The sequence below is a fragment of the Hordeum vulgare genome, chromosome 4H (genome assembly GCF_904849725.1).
Source record: "Hordeum vulgare subsp. vulgare chromosome 4H, MorexV3_pseudomolecules_assembly, whole genome shotgun sequence".
Classification (NCBI taxonomy): domain Eukaryota; kingdom Viridiplantae; phylum Streptophyta; class Magnoliopsida; order Poales; family Poaceae; genus Hordeum; species Hordeum vulgare.
In genome coordinates this window covers 586,609,994-586,633,280 of record NC_058521.1, presented here as the reverse complement: position 1 = coordinate 586,633,280, position 23,287 = coordinate 586,609,994, and the positions used below count along the sequence as shown (strand labels likewise).

The 23,287-nt window shown below is 50.5% G+C and overlaps 1 protein-coding gene across 1 annotated transcript; it reads right to left on the bottom strand.

Moving 5' to 3' along the window:
* Positions 1-469: 469 nt before the first annotated feature.
* On the bottom strand, positions 470-3,221 carry LOC123447300 (L-type lectin-domain containing receptor kinase IX.1-like). The gene is made up of 3 exons (XM_045123892.1): positions 2,690-3,221; positions 1,527-2,495; positions 470-1,379 (listed from the first exon to the last, which is right to left on the bottom strand). Exons 1-3 carry the CDS (start codon positions 3,064-3,066, stop codon positions 683-685), a joined length of 2,043 nt encoding a protein of 680 aa, XP_044979827.1. The 5' UTR covers positions 3,067-3,221; the 3' UTR covers positions 470-682.
* Between the last annotated feature and the right edge of the window lie 20,066 nt (positions 3,222-23,287).

Sequence of the window (23,287 nt, the reverse complement as noted above, 5' to 3'; positions counted from 1 at the left end):
ACTATCCTGAAACAACAGGTGAGTTACAGGAAACTGTCCTGAAACAATAGGTGAGATGCAAGAAAAACGAAAACAGCTTCGGCAAACTATCCTGAAACAACAGATGAGTTGCAGGAAACTGTCCCGAAACAATAGGTGAGCTGCAGGAAAAACGAAAGCGGCTTTAGCAAACTATCCTGAAACAACATGTGAATTGCAGGAAACTGTCCTGAAACAATAGGTGAGCTGCACGAAAAACGAAAGCGGCTTCGGCAAACTATCCTGAAATAAAGGTGAGTTGCAGGAAACTATCCTGAAATAATAGGTGAGCTGTAAAAAAACGAAAACGGCTTCGACGAATCGCGGGACGCTGTCGACTATCTAATCAATACATGATCAAACGGCAACGGAGCCAGCAAACGGACACGCGTGATCAGCCGATAAAATGTAATCTGTTCCTAGGATCCGCAGGTGGACGCCTAGCCGTTCCTTTTTCTAAACAGAGCGGTGGAAAGAAAGCTGAGTCCGTCGCCGTCCAGATCTTCTGCAGTAATTATTCACAACAGGAGTACTCTTGGCAGCAGCCCTATTGCTGCCACATGCGCCATTCTAGTATTAAATTAGTTCCCTAATTTCTCATCAATTCGAAACATAAATAAACATTCCAGAATAAGATTGTGACAAAAATATATTCAACAATTAGTCAATATTGACCGAGTGGTGGTCGTCCTGTTGCCGCCACCGAAGACGTAGAAGTGCCACTGCTGCTGCCGCTGGTTGCAGAGGAAGATGTCAAACTTCGCGTACCAACGGCCGGTGGCATGTAATATGCAACCGGCATCATCGCAGGGAGGCTCGGGAGCGGCGCCTCTGACCGCAACACGTTGACGGCCAGCCTGATCGACGGCCTCATTTTCAGGTCGAGCTGCGAGCACCAGAGCCCAACGATCATCACCCGCTCCATCTCCTCGGCATCGAACTCTCCGCCTAATCGCTCGTCGGCGGCGTCCAGAATCCTCCCCTTGCCGTACAAATCCCAGACCCACTGAGCTAGGTGGACCGCGTCCTCCTCCTCCTCCCGCTGAGCTACCACCACAGGCCGCCTGCCGCAAGCAGTCTCGAGGAGGACGACGCCGAAGCTGTAGACATCTGACTCGGGGTTGGTCTTGCCGGTGGTCATGCATTCGGGGTCCATGTACCCCATCGTGCCCGCGAAATCTGTTGTCAGTGATCCTCGGCCGTGCTGGACGAGCTTGGCGAGCCCGAAGTCGCCGAGCTTCGCCTTGAAGGACGCGTCTAGCATGATGTTGCTTGGCTTGATGTCCCTGTGCAGGACGCATTGGTCCCAGTCCTGGTGTAGGTAGAGTAGCGCCGAGCCCAATCCGAGAAGAATCTCATGCCTAAAGTTGAAGGAAATGGAGCATCGCATCACATGGTTAATTACCATCTCGGGGGCAATGCAAATGCAATCAGAATCGGACAGTCAGGATTACACAGGATGCATTTGCGGTGCTCATGCTTTTTCTGTGATGGGCGAGCAGACATACCTTACGGACCATGGGAGCACGACGTTGTTGGCGCCGTAGAGATGCCGGTCGAGGCTGCCATTGGGCATCAACTCGTAAACGAGGAGCAGATTGCCGCCTTCGTGGCACCAGCCGACGAGCTGCACGAGGTTCTTGTGCCGGAGCCGGCTTATGACCCGCACCTCAGAGGCGTACTCCTTCCTCCCCTGCTTGGAGCCCTTGGAGACCCTCTTGATGGCTACTTGAAGGTTCAGTTCGTCCAAGAATCCTCTATACACGGAGCCGAAGCCTCCTTCTCCGAGCTTGTTATCGTCGCAGAAATTGCCGGTGGCGGCTACCAAGTCCCTGTAGCGAAACCGCTTGGGTCCGGACCCCTTCTCGAAATCGTCTTCCATGGCCTGATCAACGTCGAAGAAGTTGCCCTCTTCCGAACCATTTTCCATTGCTTCCTCATGGATTTCAGCATGCTTTCGCTGTCGCCGTCTCCGTCGCCGAAATACAAGGAAACAGATCAAGGTGCCGATGATGATTAAGAGCGAGATGGAACTAGATACGCCGATCAGAACCGCCCTTGACGGAGGTGGTGGGGGAGGAGGATGCAGAGACGACGGGGATGGCGGCTCAGCCAACTTGTCGCTCTGACAGAAGGTGTTGTTCCCATACCCTACTCGGAGGATGTCGCAGTACTTCTTGTAGTAGTTGTTGACCCTGTCCTGGGCCGTCGCGGAGGTTTGGTTGCACTCCGTCCCGCCGTTGAGGATGTAGGTGGTCATGCCGTACCCGGGGAGCAGCCCCGCGTCGCGGTCCTGGGCGGACGGCGTCCAGCCGCCGGTCATCACGGCGTGGCACGACGGACTAGGCGGCGCCGGCGCCGTCATCCAGAACCAAATGGCCGTCTTGAAGGCGACGACGGGGTCCGTGGACACCAGGTCCGGGTTGCCCAGCAGGTCCAGCCCCAGCGCCCTCCCTGCTTGCCGGTAATTGTCCTCGCTGCGAATGTAAACTGTGCATTAGCAGTAGGAGACTTTTTAGAAGAGATCAGTAGCAGGAAACCGTGCCGATTTGAAGCTCATTCATCGCGGAAAATAACAGTTGAAGTAGTTCATCTTGTGAGAAAAAAGCTGGGTGCATATCCGGTGCCAAGGAAAAGAAAAGAGAGTGAAGAAGATTTCTCGCGTACGTACGTAGTCAGTTGTATGGGGCCTCGGCCGTAGTAGGGCGCGCTCGCCCGGTTCACCGCCTTCACGTAGCAGTAACCGGTGGTTACGTAGGAGGTCTGCCCGAAGAAGGCGGCGAGCTCCCGCCGCCGGGTCGCATCGTCGCCGGTGGTGCCGAAGCCGCGGAGCACGCTGGCGTTCGCCGCCTCCACGAACGCGTCGTAGGTGTAGAACGCGCCGCCGTCGCACCCGCTGAGGTTGCGGCCGCTGAGCATGGAATCGAACGCCTCAAGCGTGATGGTCGACGGCACGCTGCCGGCCGGCTGCTGCCCGCTGGCCATGCCGCCGGCGCCGAGCAGGAGCAGGGCGGCGCCGGCGAGGGGCAGCAGCCCGAAGAGCCTCATCCGGCAAGGTATGGGATCTCAACGACGATGTATTGTGACTCGTGAGGTGAAAAATGTTGTTCGGGGCCATGTGGAGAACCACTGTCCATTGCTTTATTGTTGTTGCATCGCTATGACATTTCTCTCTTCTTCATTATTTCCAGCGACGAAGCAACAGTCGTGATCTGATGTGCTACTTCATCTTCTCCGCATGGGCCTGGTCAAATCGCGGTGGAGTGATTGGTACAGCAATCTTTGTTTTTTTCCTCTCTCTCTGTTGTGTTTTCCGTGTGGAAGGAAATGCAGAGCCCAGCCGCCTAGGACTCCTGTGGGGCTGGTACTACTTGATCCAACTTTTCCTACCAAGTCACTGTGTGTAGTAGTACTGTCTAGAGAAAATGAAAATTTTTTATTAAAGCATCTTCAACGGCTGCGGAACTCATGTCGTGCTAAAAAAACGTTTACGACGTCGGAATAGTCAGTTTTTAGGCCGCGAAGCGATGACTTCAGCCGTTCAAGCATACGCGCTAAACTATGACGTGCGCATTTGCAACACATTTATTTTGAAAACAATATGATAATATTTTAAACATCAAAACAAGATATAGCATAGTTTAAAATATGCCGATAACGATTCTTCCGACAACGATTCTTCCTCCTCCTCTTCATTATGTCGCGCCACATCATCATGGAGAGTTCGAAACGTGTTGGTAAGATATCCAACGACATCATGCGAAGGTATGTGAGGCACACCGGAAGACATGCGTCCACCCATATCATCCGAAGATGCTCCCATGCCTCCCATGAAAGACGCCAAATTCATGCCTCCCATGGTAACTTCGAAGTCATCCATGCCTCACATGCCCCATGGTAGCTCCGAAGCCATCCATGCCTCCCATGTCGTCCATGGTAGTTCCGAAGCCATCCATGGATCCCATAGTAACCATGCCACCCATGCCTTCCATGGCCATGGCTCTTCTTTGGACCAAGACTTCTTCACGAGCAAGATTGACGTACTCTTTTTGCTTCTCATCGAGGGTAGATATGTCCATGAAGAACAAGCACTTTTCTCCTTCCAACAATCTAGTTTTCTCCTCCATGGACAAAGCTCCCTGCAGCGCCATGTAAAGATCGCGAGCGAGATCGATGCTTGAAGGAGCACCGGCGGAGGAGAAGCCAAAGCTCCCCACGCTAGGGTCTGAGTCGACGACGGAGGGGTCGTGGGTGTAGGAAGGGGTGGGGGGGTGTCGACGCGGCCATCCATTGGGCGAATTCGTCGACGGCGGCGCCGGCGGGGCGAAAGCGGCGCGGTCGGAGAGGGTGCGGCGCGGGCGCTCGAGTGGGCGGTGTGCGGGAGCGGGCACACGAAATAAGCGACACGTGATGCCGTTTCATCCCGCGCGCCGAACCACTTATGCCGCGTGCACGTTTTTTACATCTTCGTTGAAAAATCCGAAGCAGCTCGACGTATACAAAAAGCTATATATTTCCAGCGTTGTGCTAACATCACGCGGCTATCGGAGATGTTCTTAGTTCTCTCTATCCCGTTATATTTTTCGAGCCAAAAAATGGATGCATATGTTGTGTTTCATTTTGCAGGGAGTACGCATATCGGCATATGAGAGAACATTCAAATCATCAAATCTGACCGTCGATCAGAACAATTTTTTTCAGTCATCCGGCCAGAGAGAATTGTCTCGCCAAGTCTCCCCGACAACCGATGAAGTAGTAATAAAGGCCACCACGGGAATGGCCCGACCTACAAGTGTATACCTACAACCATGGTGCCAGTCAACATTGTCCATCGCACGACCATTCGTCCCGGAACAGTTCAAGTTGGAGCAGCAGGTTTGTATCCCACCGACATGGTGTGCTCTTTGATCGATTAGTTTCAGACGGTGCTTGATTTCTGTTAATGGTCTAAACCAGAGACCACGCCCTTGTATGAAACAGAGACTCACAGACAGTTAGTTCATAAGAAGAATAGAAAAGAGAGGGGGACTAAAACGCATAACCGATCCACAATCCGACGTTAGAGAAGTAAAATGTCGGTTTTACTCCTCTAAGGCTGTCGTAATGGAAGTATCGTAGGTACTATCATGCATGTCAACTAAGCAATTTTGATGAGGTGTCATAGAATTAAATGAGGAAAGAGAGGATTGAGTATCATATTATGGTACAATATCATATTAAATGATGTGCTACTATGTGTCCTGCATGTCAATAAATGACCTACCCTATGATACTATGCATTACGGATGTGGTATCATACACTAGTATCATATGCATGAAAGTACTAGTATATGATACTACCCATTACAACTAGCCTAAGGGCAAGGACAATAGTAGAGCCGGCTGCCGGCTGTAAGCTCATGACATGTCACCTATAGCCTATCTTATAGCGAACATCTACAATAGTTGGTTAGAAAAGTGTATTACTTATTTATTATATGACTCATCTTTCATTCTCACAAATTGCCTAGGAGCGCGTGTTAGAGCTGACTCTTAACTAAGAGCACGCTTGCCTTCTCTCTCCTCTCCTCTCTCTCCTAACTAAGCAAAAATATACTACTTTATTCCTTATAGCCAGCTGACTCAGCTCTATTGTACTTGCTCTAAGGCGCATCTAACCGATCCCTAATCAGACATAGAGGGGAAAAATATCATCTTGGGCCTCTCCTTCCCTTAAATATACTCGACTGCTATGGTTCCCAATAAAAGTGGAGCCGCTCCCTCACGTCGCCCCCGCCATTGCTTCTTCATCGATGCGCCTCCCGGCGACCGCCCGCATACCCCGCCGCTACCTCGTTGCCTTCCTTGGCCCCCGCCGCCATTCTGCCTGACGTCGAACCCGTTCGGATCCCGTCATCATCGTCGGAATCAAGGTGAAACGCTATTACCGTCGCCATAGCCGATTCGTTAGATTGCTACGAATCTTCTTCATTTTTTGACGGTCGCCGCATCTCACCTTGCTTGCACACCACTGCAGGTCATTCGGTCGCATCGCTGCCCGCCGGCTTGGTCTAAACAACACCGGTCGGCCGGTGCACAACCACCGCATCTCAAGTGTTCAACGAATTGCCGAGGTGAGTTTTTTTGTTCGTTTCTGTTTGAACCGAGCCGTTTGGATTGAACATAGCTCTTTGAATTGTAGATGAAGAGGTTGAGGGAGATGGTCTTCAAGGATTTGTCTCCTCCGAAGAGCAAGAAGACGACGATGAATTTGACACCATTATAGGCATGATTTTTAATGATGATGTTCGGCGGCCTATGAGAGGATTACAGTTTGGCCGCATACATATCAAGCGTTATAGAGTGGAGGGACTTGCCAAGATCATGAGAGATTACTTTGCTCCAAAGTCAACTATCCGGAGAAATATTTTGTCGGTGTTTTCAGATGCACACAATTATTTTTCTAACAATTGAAAAAGTTGTTGAGAGGTATGATAACTGGTTCAAACTCCGGAGAAGTGCAAGTGGAGACATAAGTGCAAGCCCACTGATGAAGTGCATTGCGAGTTTTCGAGTCTTGGCATATGGGTGTTCAGCCTGTGCAGCTGACGACTATGTCCACATTGGTGAAGACATAATCTCGAAGGTCGTTCGAAGGTTCACTAAAGAAATGATCGTTGTCTTTGTCCCGTAGTACTTGAGACCGCCCAACGAGGAAGATATTTAGAGGCTGATAATAGAGAGTGAAGCAAGAGGATGGCCAGGGATGCTTGGATCACTTGATTATATGCACTAGACATGGAATAATTGTCATGCAGTGTCGAAGGGTCAGTACAAAGGCCACCGGAATGATCCAAGGATCATTCTCGAGGCACTTGCAACGAAGAATCTTGGATATGACATTTATTTTTTGGTTTGCCTGTCTCTCACAATGACTTAAATGTGACGTTGAGATCACCACATTTTTCTAGGCTTATTACAGAAGATGCTCCTGCTTGCAACTACTCGGTTATTGGGCACAACTACTCGATGTGTTACTACTTTGTGGATGACATCTATCCACCATGGATCACCTTGGTCAAAACAATTCCGCCTCCAAAAGGTAACAAAAATATTCACTTTTCCCAAACTCAAGAAGCTGCTAGGAAAGATGTGGAGTGAGTCTTTAGTGTGCTTCTGGAACACATTGCAATTTTCCGTGGCCCTACTCACAATTTCATGCTCAACTACAACAAGATCTTATTGAGAATCATTGGCAATGTCTTAACGAGTACTAGTTGCTCTATCACATGTTATTTACTACATTCGAACCATTAGGTGGGTTCTAATTTGAATAATGTGGGTTGTAAACTTTAAATTTGGTGTGTAAACTATATCGTGATTTTCTTGAACATTCATGTTATGTTTAGTTTCTATTTGTGTGATAATATGTACTTGCAATGTATACTAGAATTGTAGAGTTTGCAAAAGCAAAAAACTACTTTGTTATATGTAAGGGAATGGTTAGGTTCGGCGAAAACTTAGTGGAGTAAATATAATCCACTAAGAGTTTACTGCACCCTCTCGAGGACCAACCTTAGGCCGACCCCCTGGCCGTTGCTGGCGACGGTGGCGGCGCTCGTATCGTCAAAGGCGGGGGGCCGAGGAGGCACACAATGACGATGCACTGGGGGCGGAGATGCTAAGTGTCGGACGCGTGCGGATGGTGGGTTGTGGACGACAAGGCGTTGTGGTTGCGGCGTTGGGGATGTGCACCATCGAGGTATTATTGCCATGGCTAGTGGCAGCAGTAGTGGGCCCGTTCTGAGCCCGATCTGGGCCGACGGGTTGCAGCTGCTGCTGTGTGCTTTGTGTTGGAAATATGCTCTAGAGGCAATAATAAAATGGTTATTATCATATTTCCTTGTTCATGATAATTGTCTATTGTTCATGCTATAATTGTATTAACAGGAAACAGTAATACATGTGTGAACAAATAGATCACAATGTGTCCCTAGCAAGCCTCTAGTTGGCTAGCTCGTTAATCAATAGATGATCATGGTTTCTTGATCATGGGCATTAGATGTCATTGATAACGGGATCACATCATTGGGAGAATGATGTGATGGACAAGACCCAATCCTAAGCATAACACTAGATCGTATTGTTCGTATGCTAAAGCTTTTCTAATGTCAAGTGTCTTTTCCTTCGACCGTGAGATTGTGCAACTCCCGGATACTGTAGGAGTGCTTTGGGTGTATCAAACGTCACAACGTAACTGGATGACTATAAAGGTGCACTACGGGTTCCTCTGAAAGTGTCTGTTGGGTTGGTACGAATCGAGATCGGGATTTGTCACTCCGTGTGATGGAGAGGTATCTCTGGGCCCACTCGGTAGAACATCATCATGAGCTCAATGTGACTAAGGAGTTAGTCACACGATGACATGCTACGAAATGAGTAAAGAGACTTACCGGTAACGAGATCGAACAAGCTATAGGTATACCGGCGATCGAATCTCGGGGAAGTTCTATACCGACACACAAAGGGAATTGTATACGAGATTGATTGAATCCTTGACATCGTGGTTCATTCGATGAGATCATCATGGAACGTGTGGGAGCCACCATGGGTATCCAGATCCCGCTGATGGTTATTGGCCGGAGAGCGTCTCGGTCATGTCTGCATGTTTCCCGAACCCGTAGGGTCTACACACTTAAGGTTCGATGACGCTAGGGTTATAGGGAAATGTTATACGAGGTTACCGAAAGTTTTTAGGAGTCCCGGATGAGATCCCGGACGTCACGAGGAGCTCCGGAATGGTCCGGAGGTAAAGATTGATATATAGGATGGATGGTTTTGGACACCGGAAATGTTTCGGGTGTCACCGGTAGCGTATCGGGACCACCGGAAATGGTCCCGGGGGTCCACCGGGAGGGGCCACCAGCCCCAAGAAGTAGCATGGGCCAAAAGGTGGAGGGCAACCAGCCCAAGGTGGGCTGGTCCGCCTCCCACAAAGAGGCCCAAGGCGCAGGAGGTGGAGAGGGGGGGGGGGAACCCTAGGCGCTGGTGGGCCTAAGGCCCACCTAGGGGTGCTCCACCCCCTCCCCCCGCCCTGGCCATCACACCTCCCATCTGGGGGGCTGCCGCACCACCTAGGGTGGGAACCCTAGGGGTGGCACCCCCTCCCCTCCTCCTATATATAGTGGGGGTTTTGGGGCTGTTTGGCACACGGTTTTCCCTCTCCCTCGGCGCAGCCCTGCTCCCCTCCTTCCTCCTCTCCCACGGTGCTTGGCGAAGCCCTGCCGGGAGACCTCGTCTCTCCATCGACACCACGCCGTCGTGCTGCCGGAGATCTTCCCCAACCTTTCCCTCCTCTTTGCTGGATCAAGGTGCGGGAGACGTCACCGGGCTGCACGTGTGTTGAACGCGGAGGTGCCGTGGTTCGGCACTAGATCGGAATCACACCGCGATCTGAATCGCCGCGAGTACGACTCCATCAACCGCGTACTAGTAACGCTTCCACTTAGCGATCTTCAAAGGTATGAATATGCACTCACCCCTCTCTCATTGCTGATCTCTCCATAGGAAGATATTAATATGCGTAGGAATTTTTTTGAATTTATGCTACGTTACCCAACAGTGGCATCCGAGCCAGGTTTTCTATGCGTAGATTCGATGCACGAGTAGAACACAAAAGGTTGTGGGCGATGATTTGTCAATTGCTTGCCGCTACTAGTCTTATTCTTTTCCGGCGGTATTGTGGGATGAAGCGGCCCGGACCGACCTTACACGTACGCTTACGTGAGACTGGTTCCACAGACAGACATGCACACCGTGCATAAAGGTGGCTAGCGGGTGTCTGTCTCTCCTACTCTAGTCGGATTGGATTTGATGAAAAGGGTCCTTATGAAGGGTAAATAGCTTTCTTGCTACAAACCCAAATCAGCCACGTAAAACTTGCAACAACAATTGGAGGACGTCTAACTTGTTTTTGCAGGGTTTGACATGTGATATGATATGGCCAAAGTTGTGATGTTGCATGTATGATGTATGAGATGATCATGTTATTGTAATAGGTTTCACGACTTGCATATCGATGAGTATGACAACCGGCAGGAGCCATAGGAGTTGTCTTAATTTATTGTATGAGATGCAACGCCATGTGCTTACTACTTTTACTTCATTGCTAACGGTTAGCTATAGTAGTAGTGATAGTAGTAGTTGGCATGATGACTTCACGGAGACACGATGATGGAGATCATGGTGTCACGCCGGTGACAATGATGATCATGCGATGCCTGAAGATGGAGATCGAAAGAGCAAAGATGATAATGGCCATATCATGTTACTATATGATTGCATTGTGATGTTTATCATGTTTTTCATCTTATTGCTTAGAACGACGGTAGCATAATAAGGTGATTCCTCTTAAAATTTCGAGAACGTATTCCCCTAAGTGTGCACCATTGCGAAGGATCGTTGTCTCGAACCACCACGTGATGATCGGGTGTGATAGATTCTAACGTTCGCATACAACGGGTGTAAGCCAGATTTACACACGCGAAACACCTAGGTTGACTCGACGAGCTTAGCATGTACATACATGACCTCGAATACAAGAGACCGAAAGGTCGAACATGAGTCGTATGGTTGAATACGATCAGCATGAAGTTGCTCACCATGGTGACTAGTCCGTCTCACGTGATGATCGGACACGGGTTAGTCAACATGGATCATGTATCACTTAGATGACTAGAGGGATGTCGATTTAAGTGGGAGTTCATACTTAATTTGATTAAATGAACTTAATTGTCATGAACTTAGTCTAAAAGTTGTCTTTATATATATTGTAGATGGCCAACGTCAACCTCAATTTCAACGCATTCCTAGAGAAAAACAAGCTGAAAGATCATGGTAGCAACTATGCGGACTGGGTCCGCAACTTGAAGCTCATCCTTGAAGAAGCTAAAAAGGCTTATGTCCTTGATGCGCCGCTAGGTGACCCTCCCGCTCCCGCAGCAGCCCAGGACATTCTAAACGTCTGGCAAACGTGGAGTGATGACTACTCTCTGGTTAGGTGTGGCATGTTATACAGTTTGGAAACGGGGCTCCAAAGGCGTTTTGAGCAACACGGTGCATATGAGATGCTCCAAGAGTTGAAACTAGTTTTTCAAGCTCATGCCCGTGTCGAGAGATATGAAGTCTCCGACAAGTTCTTTAGCTGTAAGATGGAGGAGTACAGTTCTGTCAGTGAGCACATACTCAAAATGTCTGGGTTACACGGTCGTCTAACTTCACTTGGAGTCGAACTTCCGGATGATGCTATAATTGACAGAATCCTCCAGTCTCTCCCACCAAGCTACAAAGGTTTTGTGCTGAACTACAACATGCAAGGGATGGAGAAGACCATTCCCGAGTTGTACTCGATGCTCAAGTCTGCAAAAGTAGAAATCAAGAAAGAGCATCAAGTGTTGATGGTCAACAAGACCACTAGTTTCAAGAAGGGCAAGGGTAAGAAGAACTTCAAGAAATACGGCAAAGCCGTTGCCGCGCCCGGTAAGCCAGATGTTGGGAAGAAGAAAAAGAATGGACCCAAGCCTGAGACTAAGTGCTTCTATTGCAAGGGAAAAGGTCACTGGAAGCAGAACTGCCCCAAGTACGTAGCGGACAAGAAGGCCGACAACGTTAAAGGTATATGTGATATACATGTTATTGATGTGTACCTTACCAGCGCTCGTAGTAGCTCCTGGGTATTTGATACTGGTGTTGTTGCTCACATTTGCAACTCAAAGCAGGAACTACGGAATAAGCGGAGACTGGCCAAGGACGAGGTGACGATGCGTCGGGAATGGCTCCAAGGTCGATGTGATCGCCGTCGGCACGCTACCTCTACATCTACCATCGGGATTAGTTTTAAACCTTAATAATTGTTATTTAGTACAAGATTTGAGCATGAATATTCTATCAGGGTCTTGCTTAATGCGAGATGGCTACTCATTTAAGTCAGAGAATAATGGTTGTTCTATTTATATGAGTGATATGTTTTATGGTCATGCTCCGCTGGTGAATGGTTTATTCTTGATGAATCTCGATCGTGATGTTACACATATTCATAGTGTTAGTACCAAAAGATGTAAAGTTGATAATGATAGTCCCACATACTTGTGGCACTGCCGCCTTGGTCATATCGGTGTTAAGCGCATGAAGAAGCTCCATACTGATGGACTATTAGAGTCTCTTGACTTTGAATCATTTGACACATGCGAACCGTGCCTCATGGGCAAGATGATTAAGACTCCATTCTCAGGAATAATGGAGAGAGCGACCGACTTATTGGAAATAATACATACTTATGTGTGTGGTCCAATGAACGTTGAAGCTCGCGGTGGCTACCGTTATGTTCTCACTCTCACGAATGATTTGAGTAGGTATGGGTATATCTACTTGATGAAGCACAAACCTGAGACGTTTGAAAAGTTCAAGGAATTTTAGAGTGAGGTTGAGAATCAACGTGACAGAAAAATTAAGTGTCTACGATCTGATCGTGGAGGAGAATATATGAGTCATGAGTTTGGCACACACCTAAGGAAGTGTGGAATCGTTTCATAACTGACATCGCGTGGCACACCGCAACGCAACGGAGTGTCTGAACATCGTAATCGCACTTTATTAGATATATGGTACGATCTATGATGTCTCTTACCGACTTACCGCTATCATTTTGGGGATACACATTAGAAACTGCAGCATTCACTTTAAATAGGGCACCGTCTAAATCCGTTGAGACGACATCGTATGAACTATGGTTTGGCAAGAAACCTAAGTTGTCGTTTCTTAAAGTTTGGGGCTACGATGCTTATGTGAAGAAACTTCAACCAGAGAAGCTCGAACCCAAAGCGGAGAAATGCGTATTCGTAGGATACCCTAAGGAAACTATTGGGTATACCTTCTATCTTAGATCAAAAGGTAAAACCTTTGTTGTCAAGAAGGGATCCTTTCTAGAGAAAGAGTTTCTCTCGAAAGAAGTAAGTGGGAGGAAAGTAGAACTTGATGAGGTAATCACACCCTCTCTCGAACCGGAGAGTAGCGCAGCGCGGGAAATTGTTCCTGTGGTGCCTACGCCAACTGAAGAGGAAGTTAATGATGATGATCATGAAGCTTCGGATCAAGTTGCTACTGAACCACGAAGGTCCACAAGGGTATGTTCCGCACCAGAGTGGTACGGCAACCCTGTGATGGAAATCATGTTGTTAGACAACGGTGAACCTTCGAACTATGAAGAAGCAATGGCGGGCCTGGATTCCAACAAATGGCTTGAGGCTATGAAATCCGAGATAGGATCCATGTATGAGAACAAAGTATGGACTTTGGTGGACTTGCCCGATGATCGGCGAGCCACAGAAAATAAATGGACCTTCAAGAAGAAGACTGATGCAAACGGTAATGTGACCGTTTATAAAGCTCGACTTGTCGCAAAGGGTTTTCGACAAATTCAAGGAGTTGACTATGAAGAGACTTTCTCTCCTGTAGCGAAGCTGAAGTCAGTCCGAATCATGTTAGCAATTGCCGCCTTTTATGATTATGAAATTTGGCAAATGGACGTCAAAACAGCGTTCCTTAACGGGAATCTTAAGGAAGAGTTGTATGTGATGCAACCAGAAGGTTTTGTCGACCCTAAGGGTGCTAACAAAGTGTGCAAGCTCCAGCGCTCCATCTATGGGCTGGTGCAAGCATCTCGGAGTTGGAACATTCGCTTTAATGAGGTGATTAAAGCGTTTGGGTTCATACAGGTTTATGGAGAAGCCTGTCTGTACAAGAAAGTGAGTGGGAGCTCTGTTGCTTTCCTCATACTGTATGTGGATGACATATTGTTGATGGGGAATAATACAGAGATGTTGGAGACCATAAAGGCCTATTTGAACAAGAGTTTTTCAATGAAGGACCTTGGAGAAGCTACATACATATTAGGCATCAAGATCTATAGAGATAGATCGAGACGCCTCATAGGTCTTTCGCAAAGTACATACCTTGACAAGATATTGAAGAAGTTCAATATGGAAAACTCAAAGAAGGGGTTCTTGCCAGTTTTGCAAGGTATGAGATTGAGTAAGACTCAGTCACCGACCACGGCAGCAGATAGAGAGAAGATGAGTAATGTCCCCTACGCTTGAGCCGTAGGCTCTCTAATGTATGCCATGCTGTGTACCAGACCTGATATAAACCTTGCCATAAGTTTGGTGGGGAGGTACCAAAGCGATCCCGGTATGGAACACTGGACAACGGTCAAGAATATCCTTAAGTACCTGAAGAGGACTAAGGAGATGTTTCTCGTTTATGGAGGTGACGAAGAGCTCGTCGTAAAGGGTTACGTCGATGCTAGCTTCGACACAGATCCGGATGACTCTAAGTCACAGACCGGATACGTGTATGTTTTGAATGGTGGGGCAGTGAGCTGGTGCAGCAGCAAGCAAGAAGTCGTGGCAGCATCTACATGTGAAGCGGAGTACATAGCTGCTTCAGAAGCGGCTCATGAAGGAATTTGGATGAAGGAGCTCATCACCGACCTTGGAGTGGTTCCAAGCGCGTCGGGTCCAATGACACTCTTCTGTGATAACACTGGGGCCATTGCCATAGCCAAGGAGCCCAGGTTTCACCGGAAGACGAAGCACATCAAACGCCACTACAACTCCATCCAGGACCATGTCCAGAGTGGAGCAATAGAGATTTGTAAAGTACATATGGATCTGAATGTTGCAGACCCGTTGACTAAACCTCTTCCTCGAGCAAAACATGATCAACACCACAATGCTATGGGTGTTCGATACATCACAATGTAACTAGATTATTGACTCTAGTGCAAGTGGGAGACTGTTGGAAATATGCCCTAGAGGCAATAATAAAATGGTTATTATCATATTTCCTTGTTCATGATAATCGTCTATTGTTCATGCTATAATTATATTAACAAGAAATAGTAATACATGTGTGAACAGATTATTCACAATGTGTCCCTAGCAAGCCTCTAGTTGGCTAGCTCGTTAATCAATAGATGATCATGGTTTCCTGATCATGGGCATTAGATGTCATTGATAACGGGATCACATCATTGGGAGAATGATGTGATGGACATGACCCAATCCTAAGCATAACACTAGATCATATTGTTCGTATGCTAAAGCTTTTCTAATGTCAAGTGTCTTTTCCTTCGACCGTGAAATTGTGCAACTCCCGGATACCGTAGGAGTGCTTTGGGTGTATCAAACGTCACAACGTAACTGGGTGACTATAAAGGTGCACTACGAGTTCCTCTGAAAGTGTCTGTTGGGTTGGTACGAATCGATATCGGGATTTGTCACTCCGTGTGACGGAGAGGTATCACTGGGCCCACTCGGTAGAACATCATCATGAGCTCAATGTGACTAAGGAGTTAGTCACACGATGAGATGCTACGGAACGAGTAAAGAGACTTACCGGTAACGAGATTGAACAAGGTATAGGTATACCGACGATCGAATCTCGGGCAAGTTCTATACCGACAGACAAAGGGACTTGTATACGGGATTGATTGAATCCTTGACATCATGGTTCATCCGATGAGATCATCGTGGAACGTGTGGGATCCACGATGGGTATCCAGATCCTGCTGATGGTTATTGGCCGGAGAGCGTCTCGGTCATGTCTGCATGTTTCCCGAACCCGTAGGGTGTGCACACTTAAGGTTCGATGACACTAGGGTTATAGGGAAATGTTATACGAGGTTACCAAAAGTTGTTCGGAGTCCCGGATGAGATCCCGGACGTCACGATGAGCTCCGGAATGGTCCGGAGATAAAGATTGATATATAGGATGGATGGTTTTGGACACCGAGAATGTTTCGGGCGTCACTGGTAGCGTACCGGTTCCACCGGGACCACCGGGAGGGGCACCAGCCCCAAGAGGTAGCATGGGCCAAAAGGTGGAGGGAAACCAGCCCAAAGTGGGCTGGTGCGCCTCCCACAAAGAGGCCCAAGGCGCAGGAGGTGGAGAGGGGGGGGAACCCTAGGCGCTGGTGGGCCTAAGGCCCACCTAGGGGTGCGCCACCCCCTCCCCCTACCCTGGCCGCCGCACCTCCCATCTGGGGGGCTGCCACACCACCTAGGTTGGGAACCCTAGGGGTGGCACCCCCCTCCCCTCCTCCTATATATGGTGGGGTTTTTGGGGCTGTTTGGCACACGGTTTTCGCTCTCCCTCGGCGTAGCCCTGCTCCCCTCCTTCCTCCTCTCCCATGGTGCTGGGCGAAGCCCTGCCGGGAGACCTCGTCTCTCCGTCGACACCACGCCGTCGTGCCGTCGAGATCTTCCCCAACCTCTCCCTCCTCCTTGCTGGATCAAGGTGCGGGAGACGTCATCGGGCTGCACGTGTGTTGAACGCGGAGGTGCCGTGGTTCGGCACTAGATCAGAATCACACTGCGATCTGAATCGCCGCGAGTACGGCTCAATCAACCGCGTTCTAGTAATGCTTCCGGTTAACAATCTTCAAAGGTATGAAGATGCACTCACCCCTCTCTCGTTGGTGGTCTCTCCATAGGAAGATCTCAATATGCGTAGATTTTTTTTGAATTTATGATACGTTACCCAACACTTTGTACATAGAACTTGTTGTTTGTGGGAGGTGGCGGCGTAGGGCATTTTGGGCCTTATCTCCGCTGGATCTAGCGAGGTCAACGGCAGTGTGGTTTGTCTTGTCCTTTGCAACCGGCTAGTGGCGTGGGGGTACTGGCTCGTCTTGAATAAAGGTGGTTGGGCATGCTGTTCTTTGAGTTCCAATTCGCCGGCCTACTTCATGTCGACCTCGTTGATCCGGGGGCCGATGAGTTTCACTCTTCATCTCGGAGATCTCAGCTACTCGCGCATGCCGCCACTGGATTTTTAGATCGGAATTGATCCGGTCAGTTGGACCCAGATCTTCGGCCAGAGATGCATCATGAGGGCGTGGCGCGAAGCTTTGCTATCTTGCCAGTGCAATGGGACATGGATAAGCACAAATTTTGATGCATTGATTGTGGTGAAGAAAGTCATGGCGATTGCAATCGGAGGCTTGTAATGAAGGAGATGAGTTTTGGTTATCATGAAGACTTTTGGCACAAGTTTTACTATGTGTCGGGTGTTGAGTACTTGCAGCAGCGGCCTTGACAGGAGGAGGCAACAACAGAGGTGGACAACATTTCTAGTGATGCTCTCAAGTATCGAGCCGTGATTTCAAGGGTGACAGGCCAAGATCTGACCTTCATTGGATGTACTTGGCAGTGACCTTGTTGAAGGCATAATTTTGGGATCTCGGTCTTTTTAGAGGGTGAAAACTTAAGATGCTTGACTGGGCGACGACAACGTTGTGCATTTCTTTCTTCTTGGAGGCGTCACTTTTGGGTCTTTGGTGGTGGTTAGAGTGTTGTTGTTGCGAATGTTTCATCACTACAACGTGGCCTTAGTTTTTTCATTTTTATTTCGTTCTTGGTTGTGTGCATCCTGGATGTCTTTCGATATCTTGTTGGTGTAGACAACCTCGTACTCAGGTTGAAGCCACGTGCCCGGACCAACATCATTGGTATAGTGCGGAACAGTGCCAAACATTGACCGTGTACATACAGTCAATGTAGGATCAGCGGGCCACGCCCCTGGTAACCTGGTGCCTGGCTACACCCCTGGGTGTAGAGGTTGAATGTAATTGATATCTTCACATTTAAGGATGACAATTTTATCCATGGGTACGAGTAGCCATGGATATCGTACCTGCATGAGAAGGGTATGGATGCAATTTTATATCCATGGTTAGTACTCATACCCTACCTATTAAGTTATGGATAGGGCACAAATATATTCTTTTACCCATGGATATGCCCATACCCTATGATGAAGCTACTACTAGGTTACATTATTGTTGGACAAAAATAAGGTCCCGCTAGGGTTCCCCTCGCCTCCACCCCGCCGCCGCCGGCTGCCCTCGCCCAGGGCTCCACCCCCCTCCTTTCCCCCGCCCCCTCCCCCATCTCCAGTTCCCGCCTTAGCGCCGCCTCCCCGGGAGGCGGCCGAGGCGGCTTCTGCTCCTCCTTCCGTGAGCCCCCTCGTGCCTCCTCCCTCACCCGCCACTACCGGCAGGGCGCCCCCGACCCTAGCCCGGGTGGTGTCAGTAGCGGCAGGTTCTCCTTTTCCTCGCGTGAGCGTTCCCTCTTCCACGGGCAGGGACGGCGGTTGTGCAGCTCAGCCTGTCTGCGGTCCGGCGACCCCAACGGCAGTGGCCGGCAGCGGGTGAGGTGGCAGCACTGCTTCTTGGCGACAGGGTGGCGTGTTGGTGCGGGGTAGCTCGCGGTGCGCCCCCGACCCACATGTGGGACCTACAGGCCCCATATGGGTCTTAGCGGGCTGGCACCCGGCGTGGCTGCGTTGTCTTCTGCGTGGTGGTGAGGAGGAGCAGCTTGGACGGGGGCGGCGTGCCCGTTGCAGCGCGATGGCAGGAGCTTTACAAGCAGGGGTCCCGGCCGGGCCTGTGGGCCCACGCGCCTGGTGTGCTCCTGCTATCATGTCCGGTCGGCTACCCTCGTTGACGGTGGAGGTTGAGCCCTCCCGCATGCCGACGGTGCTGCTACTCCTAGTCCCGTCTCCTTTTTGTCATTGTGCGGGTCTCTCCTTACGGTGCCGTCGTGAGACGGCGCGGGGGCTTTAAGACCGTGTTGGTGCAGGGTGAAGGTCGGTTTGGTGGGAGGCTCCGGAGCGCCCGAGGTGCAGGTTGAGATCGGGGGAAACCCTTGTCGGCCCGGCCGACACCGGCGCGGTGACGCCTTTGGGTGTTGCTGAACCTTCTTGGAGGGCGTCAGGGGCTACCCTTTCTCGCGCCTCGTCACGTACTAGGGGAAACCCTTGGCAGCAGTGTCATCGTCGTCACAATCTTTCTTGGAGGTGTTGATGGGTACCGGTGCTTCGGAGTCCTCGAACTTGGTGGGAGATCCTTGGTGGGCGCAGCGGTCGCGAGTCTTTTGCGTTTTTGTAGATCCGCGGTGCCGGCATTTGTTTATTTTGTATTTTCTTTTTCATTTCTTTTGGGCGTGACTGTCGTGGGTATAAGCCTGACAGTAGATGTGTAGGGTACGAAAAGGATGGGCAGAGCCTTAGCTACGGTGAGGTTGTATGAGTTCAGGCCCCTCTGCGGTGGAGGTAATAGCCCTACGTCTCAGTGCGCTGGGAGCTTGTTGTCGAGTGGAATATGGAATACAAATGAGTTGCCAACCCCTTCACCAGCGGGGGAGGGTGGCTTATATAGAGTGCGCTGCCCTCCACAACGGTTCTGGTACAGGGGTGGAGTAGTGGCGATTGAATGCATACGTTACAGGTAACGTACGTCCTAAATGCTAATAAATGCACCGGGAAACGTACGACCGTTTCCCTCCAGGGGGGTTACGATGTTCCGAGCGGCATCCAGTCGGTTAGTTGGATGTTCTTCGAATGCTAGTCTCCGACTGGATGGTCGAGGACCTGTTACCGACTGGATGATGGGGACTCCTTAATTAAGTTGGAACTGACTAAAGGCCTCGTCTCTTATGAGGGGTAGTCCTTGGGTAGGACTTACAGGGCAGGCCTATGACCCTACCCTAGGACTATAACCCCATCATTAGTCCCCGAATGGATTGAGGTTGGAACGACGAAGCGATGCTTGAAGTTTAGATCCGACTGGAACGGATGTGACTTTGGCGTTGCTTGCCTCGATCCATTTTATCTTCTCTGACCAACGATCCGAGTGGAAATCTTTGTGGAACAAACTGTCGGAAACCGAGTGCTTCCAGGGTATCTCTTGACGTGACCAGTCAACTCACAGCGGCGGATTTTCCGGGATCCTCAAATTTCGGTTTCCGCACGCTCAGCGGGGATGACGCCAGCGCGCTCGAGTAGCGCCCGATGCCTTGATTCTCGCGCCTTGAACTTCTCCACTGATATCGCCGCGGTCGGTAGGGGGATAAGGTTTCGGGACCACCTGCCAGCGACCCAGTCGGAACCTTACTTAAATCCCAGCGGCAAGGGTTTTTCGTTACGCCCGCCGGATCTTTTGCCTTTGCTTCGTCCTCCTCGCCATCTCCAGCGCACCTAATCTTGCCTTTGCTTCGTCCTCCTCGCCGCCTCCAGCGCACCTAACTTCTTCACTCCTCCTTCCCCTCCGCGGATTCGCAACTTCCGCCATGACCAAGGGTCAGACCAGCAAGATGGAGGCGAGGAAGAAGAAGGGGAAGGCGGCGGGTCCTGCTCAGCGGCGGCAGCGGCCGTTGCCGACGGGGTGGATCCAAGGCGACTTCCTCCCCTCCACGGTGACGGAGGGGGATCTGTTGCAGCTGGTGGAGGACGGGATGATCGTGCACAAGTCTTGGAGGCTGCCGGCGGAGAATGAGGTCGAGCCGGCACCCCGGGAGGGGGAGCGCGTCCTGCTGCTCAGCCATGTCTATCGAGGTTTCTCTCTGCCCCCGCATCCTTTCTTCGAGGGCATTATGAACCACTTCGGGGCACAGCTTCATCACTTTCCCCCGAATGCTATTGCCCATCTCTCTGCTTTCATAGTTATGTGCGAGTGCTTCATCGACTGCCCTCCCCATTGGGGGTTGTTCAAACACATATTCTCTGCTAGATCTCAAACTATCAAACGGCTCAGCCAGTCGGATGATAAAACGCATCTTCTCCAACTCTGTGGAGGCTTAGGTTTCCAGAAAAAGAGTCGGAGTAGTTATCCTGCTCTTCAGCTGACTGAGTCGGTTAGGAACTGGCAGTCGACGTGGTTCTACTTCCAAGACGTTGCCTGCCCGAATGCCTCGACAGGGTTGCCTCCTTTTAGCTTAGATCGTCCCGCTCCACCTAAGCAGCTCGCGCTCACAAAGGCGGAGAAGATCGACATCCAGCCCCTGGTCGACGCACTCGTAGACGTCGTCAGAAGGGGGGGTCACCGGCATGGATTTGCTGGAGACTTTCCTTGGTCGGCGCATACAACCACTGCAGGCTCGCGACCACGCCATGTGGCACTACGCGGGGCCCGAAGACTCCACTAGGACCAACGTCTTGAGCGTGAGCAAGGAGAAGGTGGCGTCGTGGGTGCTCCAGATCACAGGTGCCTGCGAGAACCCCAGAGGGTCTCGGCGAGTGAGGGCTTTCAGCGCGGACAATCCTCCTCCGAACCAGGTGAATACCATTTGTCGAGTGCACGTATCTGTTTTAGTTTTATCGCTTTCTTGAATCTCTGCCCGTCGTTTGATGTCGCCGACTATTTTTCACGCAGAAGTGGACCAACTGGTTTTCTCCTGTCTCGAATGGGAACCCGGACGAGGAGGAGGAAGAAGGCAGCCAGGAGGGCAGTGTGGAGAGCGGCGAGTATGTCTCCGACAGTGGGGAGACGGAGGAGGAGTCTGGTGAAGAAGAGGAGGATGACGAAGAACAGGACTCGCCGCCTCCGCTGCCAGAGCACCGGACCAAGCGCCGACATGAACCTGCGGTTCCTTCGGCCCCTCCGGCATCCTCGAGTGCTCCGCCTGCTGCTCCTGTGGTTCTGAGTGCTCGGAGCACCAAGAGGGACAGGGACGCTGTTGTCGAGCCCGTGGGTCAGCCTTCCAAGGCGGCCAAACTGAGTGGGTCTAAACCTCGGAAGGATTTGCTGCGGATAAGGGTCGTCGTTCCTGTCACCTCGACGTAAGTGCTCTGTTCCTTCAACTTCTTATGATATTCGGTTGAACTCCTGTTTGAAGGTCGAATGAATTTCACTCGACAGGGTTGCCACCTCTCCGGCGCGCCAGGAGGATGATCCCATGGACGCGGACAACGTCGTCTCGTCCCAGCCAGGTGCGTTGTAGTGACTCCGAGAGTGTTATACTATCGCGACGCGAATTCTATCTTAAGTCTTGCCTCTTTCTTTTTCTGAGATCTCGTGCCGTTCGGTCTATCAGGGGCGATTTGCGTGGACGAGGGCGACCAGGGGAGACCTGAGCAAGCCGCGGAGCCTGTTCTCGAGGCTGCCCCTCCAGTCACTGCTCTCGCCGCAGACGTGCTGCCGACCGAGGCGATGCCGCCGACTGAAACGGCGCTGGTGGCTGATGAACCTACTGGAGCGGGTCTTGGGATGCCCTAGGAACTTCCAACGATGCCAGGCTCGTCGAATGTCGAGTTCAACATCCAGCGTCTCCCGGAGGAGCAAGTGGGAGCGGCCAAGGGGGTCATGGTGCAGGTGGAGCTGATGGCGGGAGAAGCCAAGAGGGCATACGACTCCATCGCATCCCTGTACCAGCGGAGTTTGGAGCTGCAGGAAGATATCCGAGTAAGTGGGCTAGTAAGTATTTACTTTTCTCTTGTAACCCACTAGGTGTTCTCGGATATCGGATGATGTTTGCAATGGGTTCACTCTGAGTGAACCCAGTGGGTGTAGTCCCCGAGACTTCTGTCGAGTGCTTGCACCGGCAGTTGTCTTTATACATATTGTTTATGCCTTGGTCAGATCTTGAAATAGTATGGTCGACCGCAAACAGTTGTGGCAGTCGGGGTGCACTTACTGTAAGAGTCCCCGAGAGTAATTTTACTCAGGTCGGGTAGTATTAGCCTCGTAGGTGTGGGTGGTAACATGTATCTCAATAGGGTGGGCCTGCTTGAGTTGCATGCCAGTGGGGTCACTCTCAGTGAACCCACTGGTGTAGTCCCCGAGACCGCTGTCGACTGCTTGCGTCGGCAGGGGTCTGAAGAACTTAGACTTTTATTGTTGAATTATCTGATTGTCTCTTGGTGCTGACTGGCAGAAAACTTGTGAAATGGGGACAACATACGAGACTCTGAGGTCAGAGAAGATTCAGTTTGCTGGTGAGCGGGATGCGGCACTGCTTGCAATGGATGGTATGAAGGTGGTTCTGGCGGAGCGAGAGAAGTCGTTGGAGCAGGCTCGTGAAGCGAACAAAGTGCTGACTGAGGAAGTTGAGAAGATGGGGAAACAAAGGACTGCTCTGATGGGACAAATGGATGTGTTGAACAAACGGTGCAGAGCGCAGGAGAAATACGTCAGTGACTGGGCTCGGCAGATGATGACGCGTCTGGCTGGTAAGTCCTGCTTTTTCCGAGTGCTTGTGGTATGTGCGTCACACTCGGTGCTTATTGTTTGCTTGTCCTGTTGTCGCAGATTTTTGCATTGACGCCGAAGCTGAAGCAGCTGATGTTGAGCGGTCGATTCGCGAGAACGTTCCACTCGGCGAGGACGCCAATGGAGATCTTCTCCGAGCGCACATTCGCGTGGGCAAAGTTGGCCCTTTCATCGGTCGACTGAGAG

Excerpts from the sequence above, each read along its gene's own strand:
- LOC123447300 (XM_045123892.1), bottom strand. The coding sequence starts at position 3,066 with ATGAGGCTCTTCGGGCTGCTGCCCCTCGCCGGCGCCGCCCTGCTCCTG. Across the intron at positions 2,496-2,689 it reads GGCCCCATACAACTGACTAC|CGAGGACAATTACCGGCAAG; the intron begins GTACGTACGCGA and ends TTACATTCGCAG. Across the intron at positions 1,380-1,526 it reads GTGCTCCCATGGTCCGTAAG|GCATGAGATTCTTCTCGGAT; the intron begins GTATGTCTGCTC and ends CTTCAACTTTAG.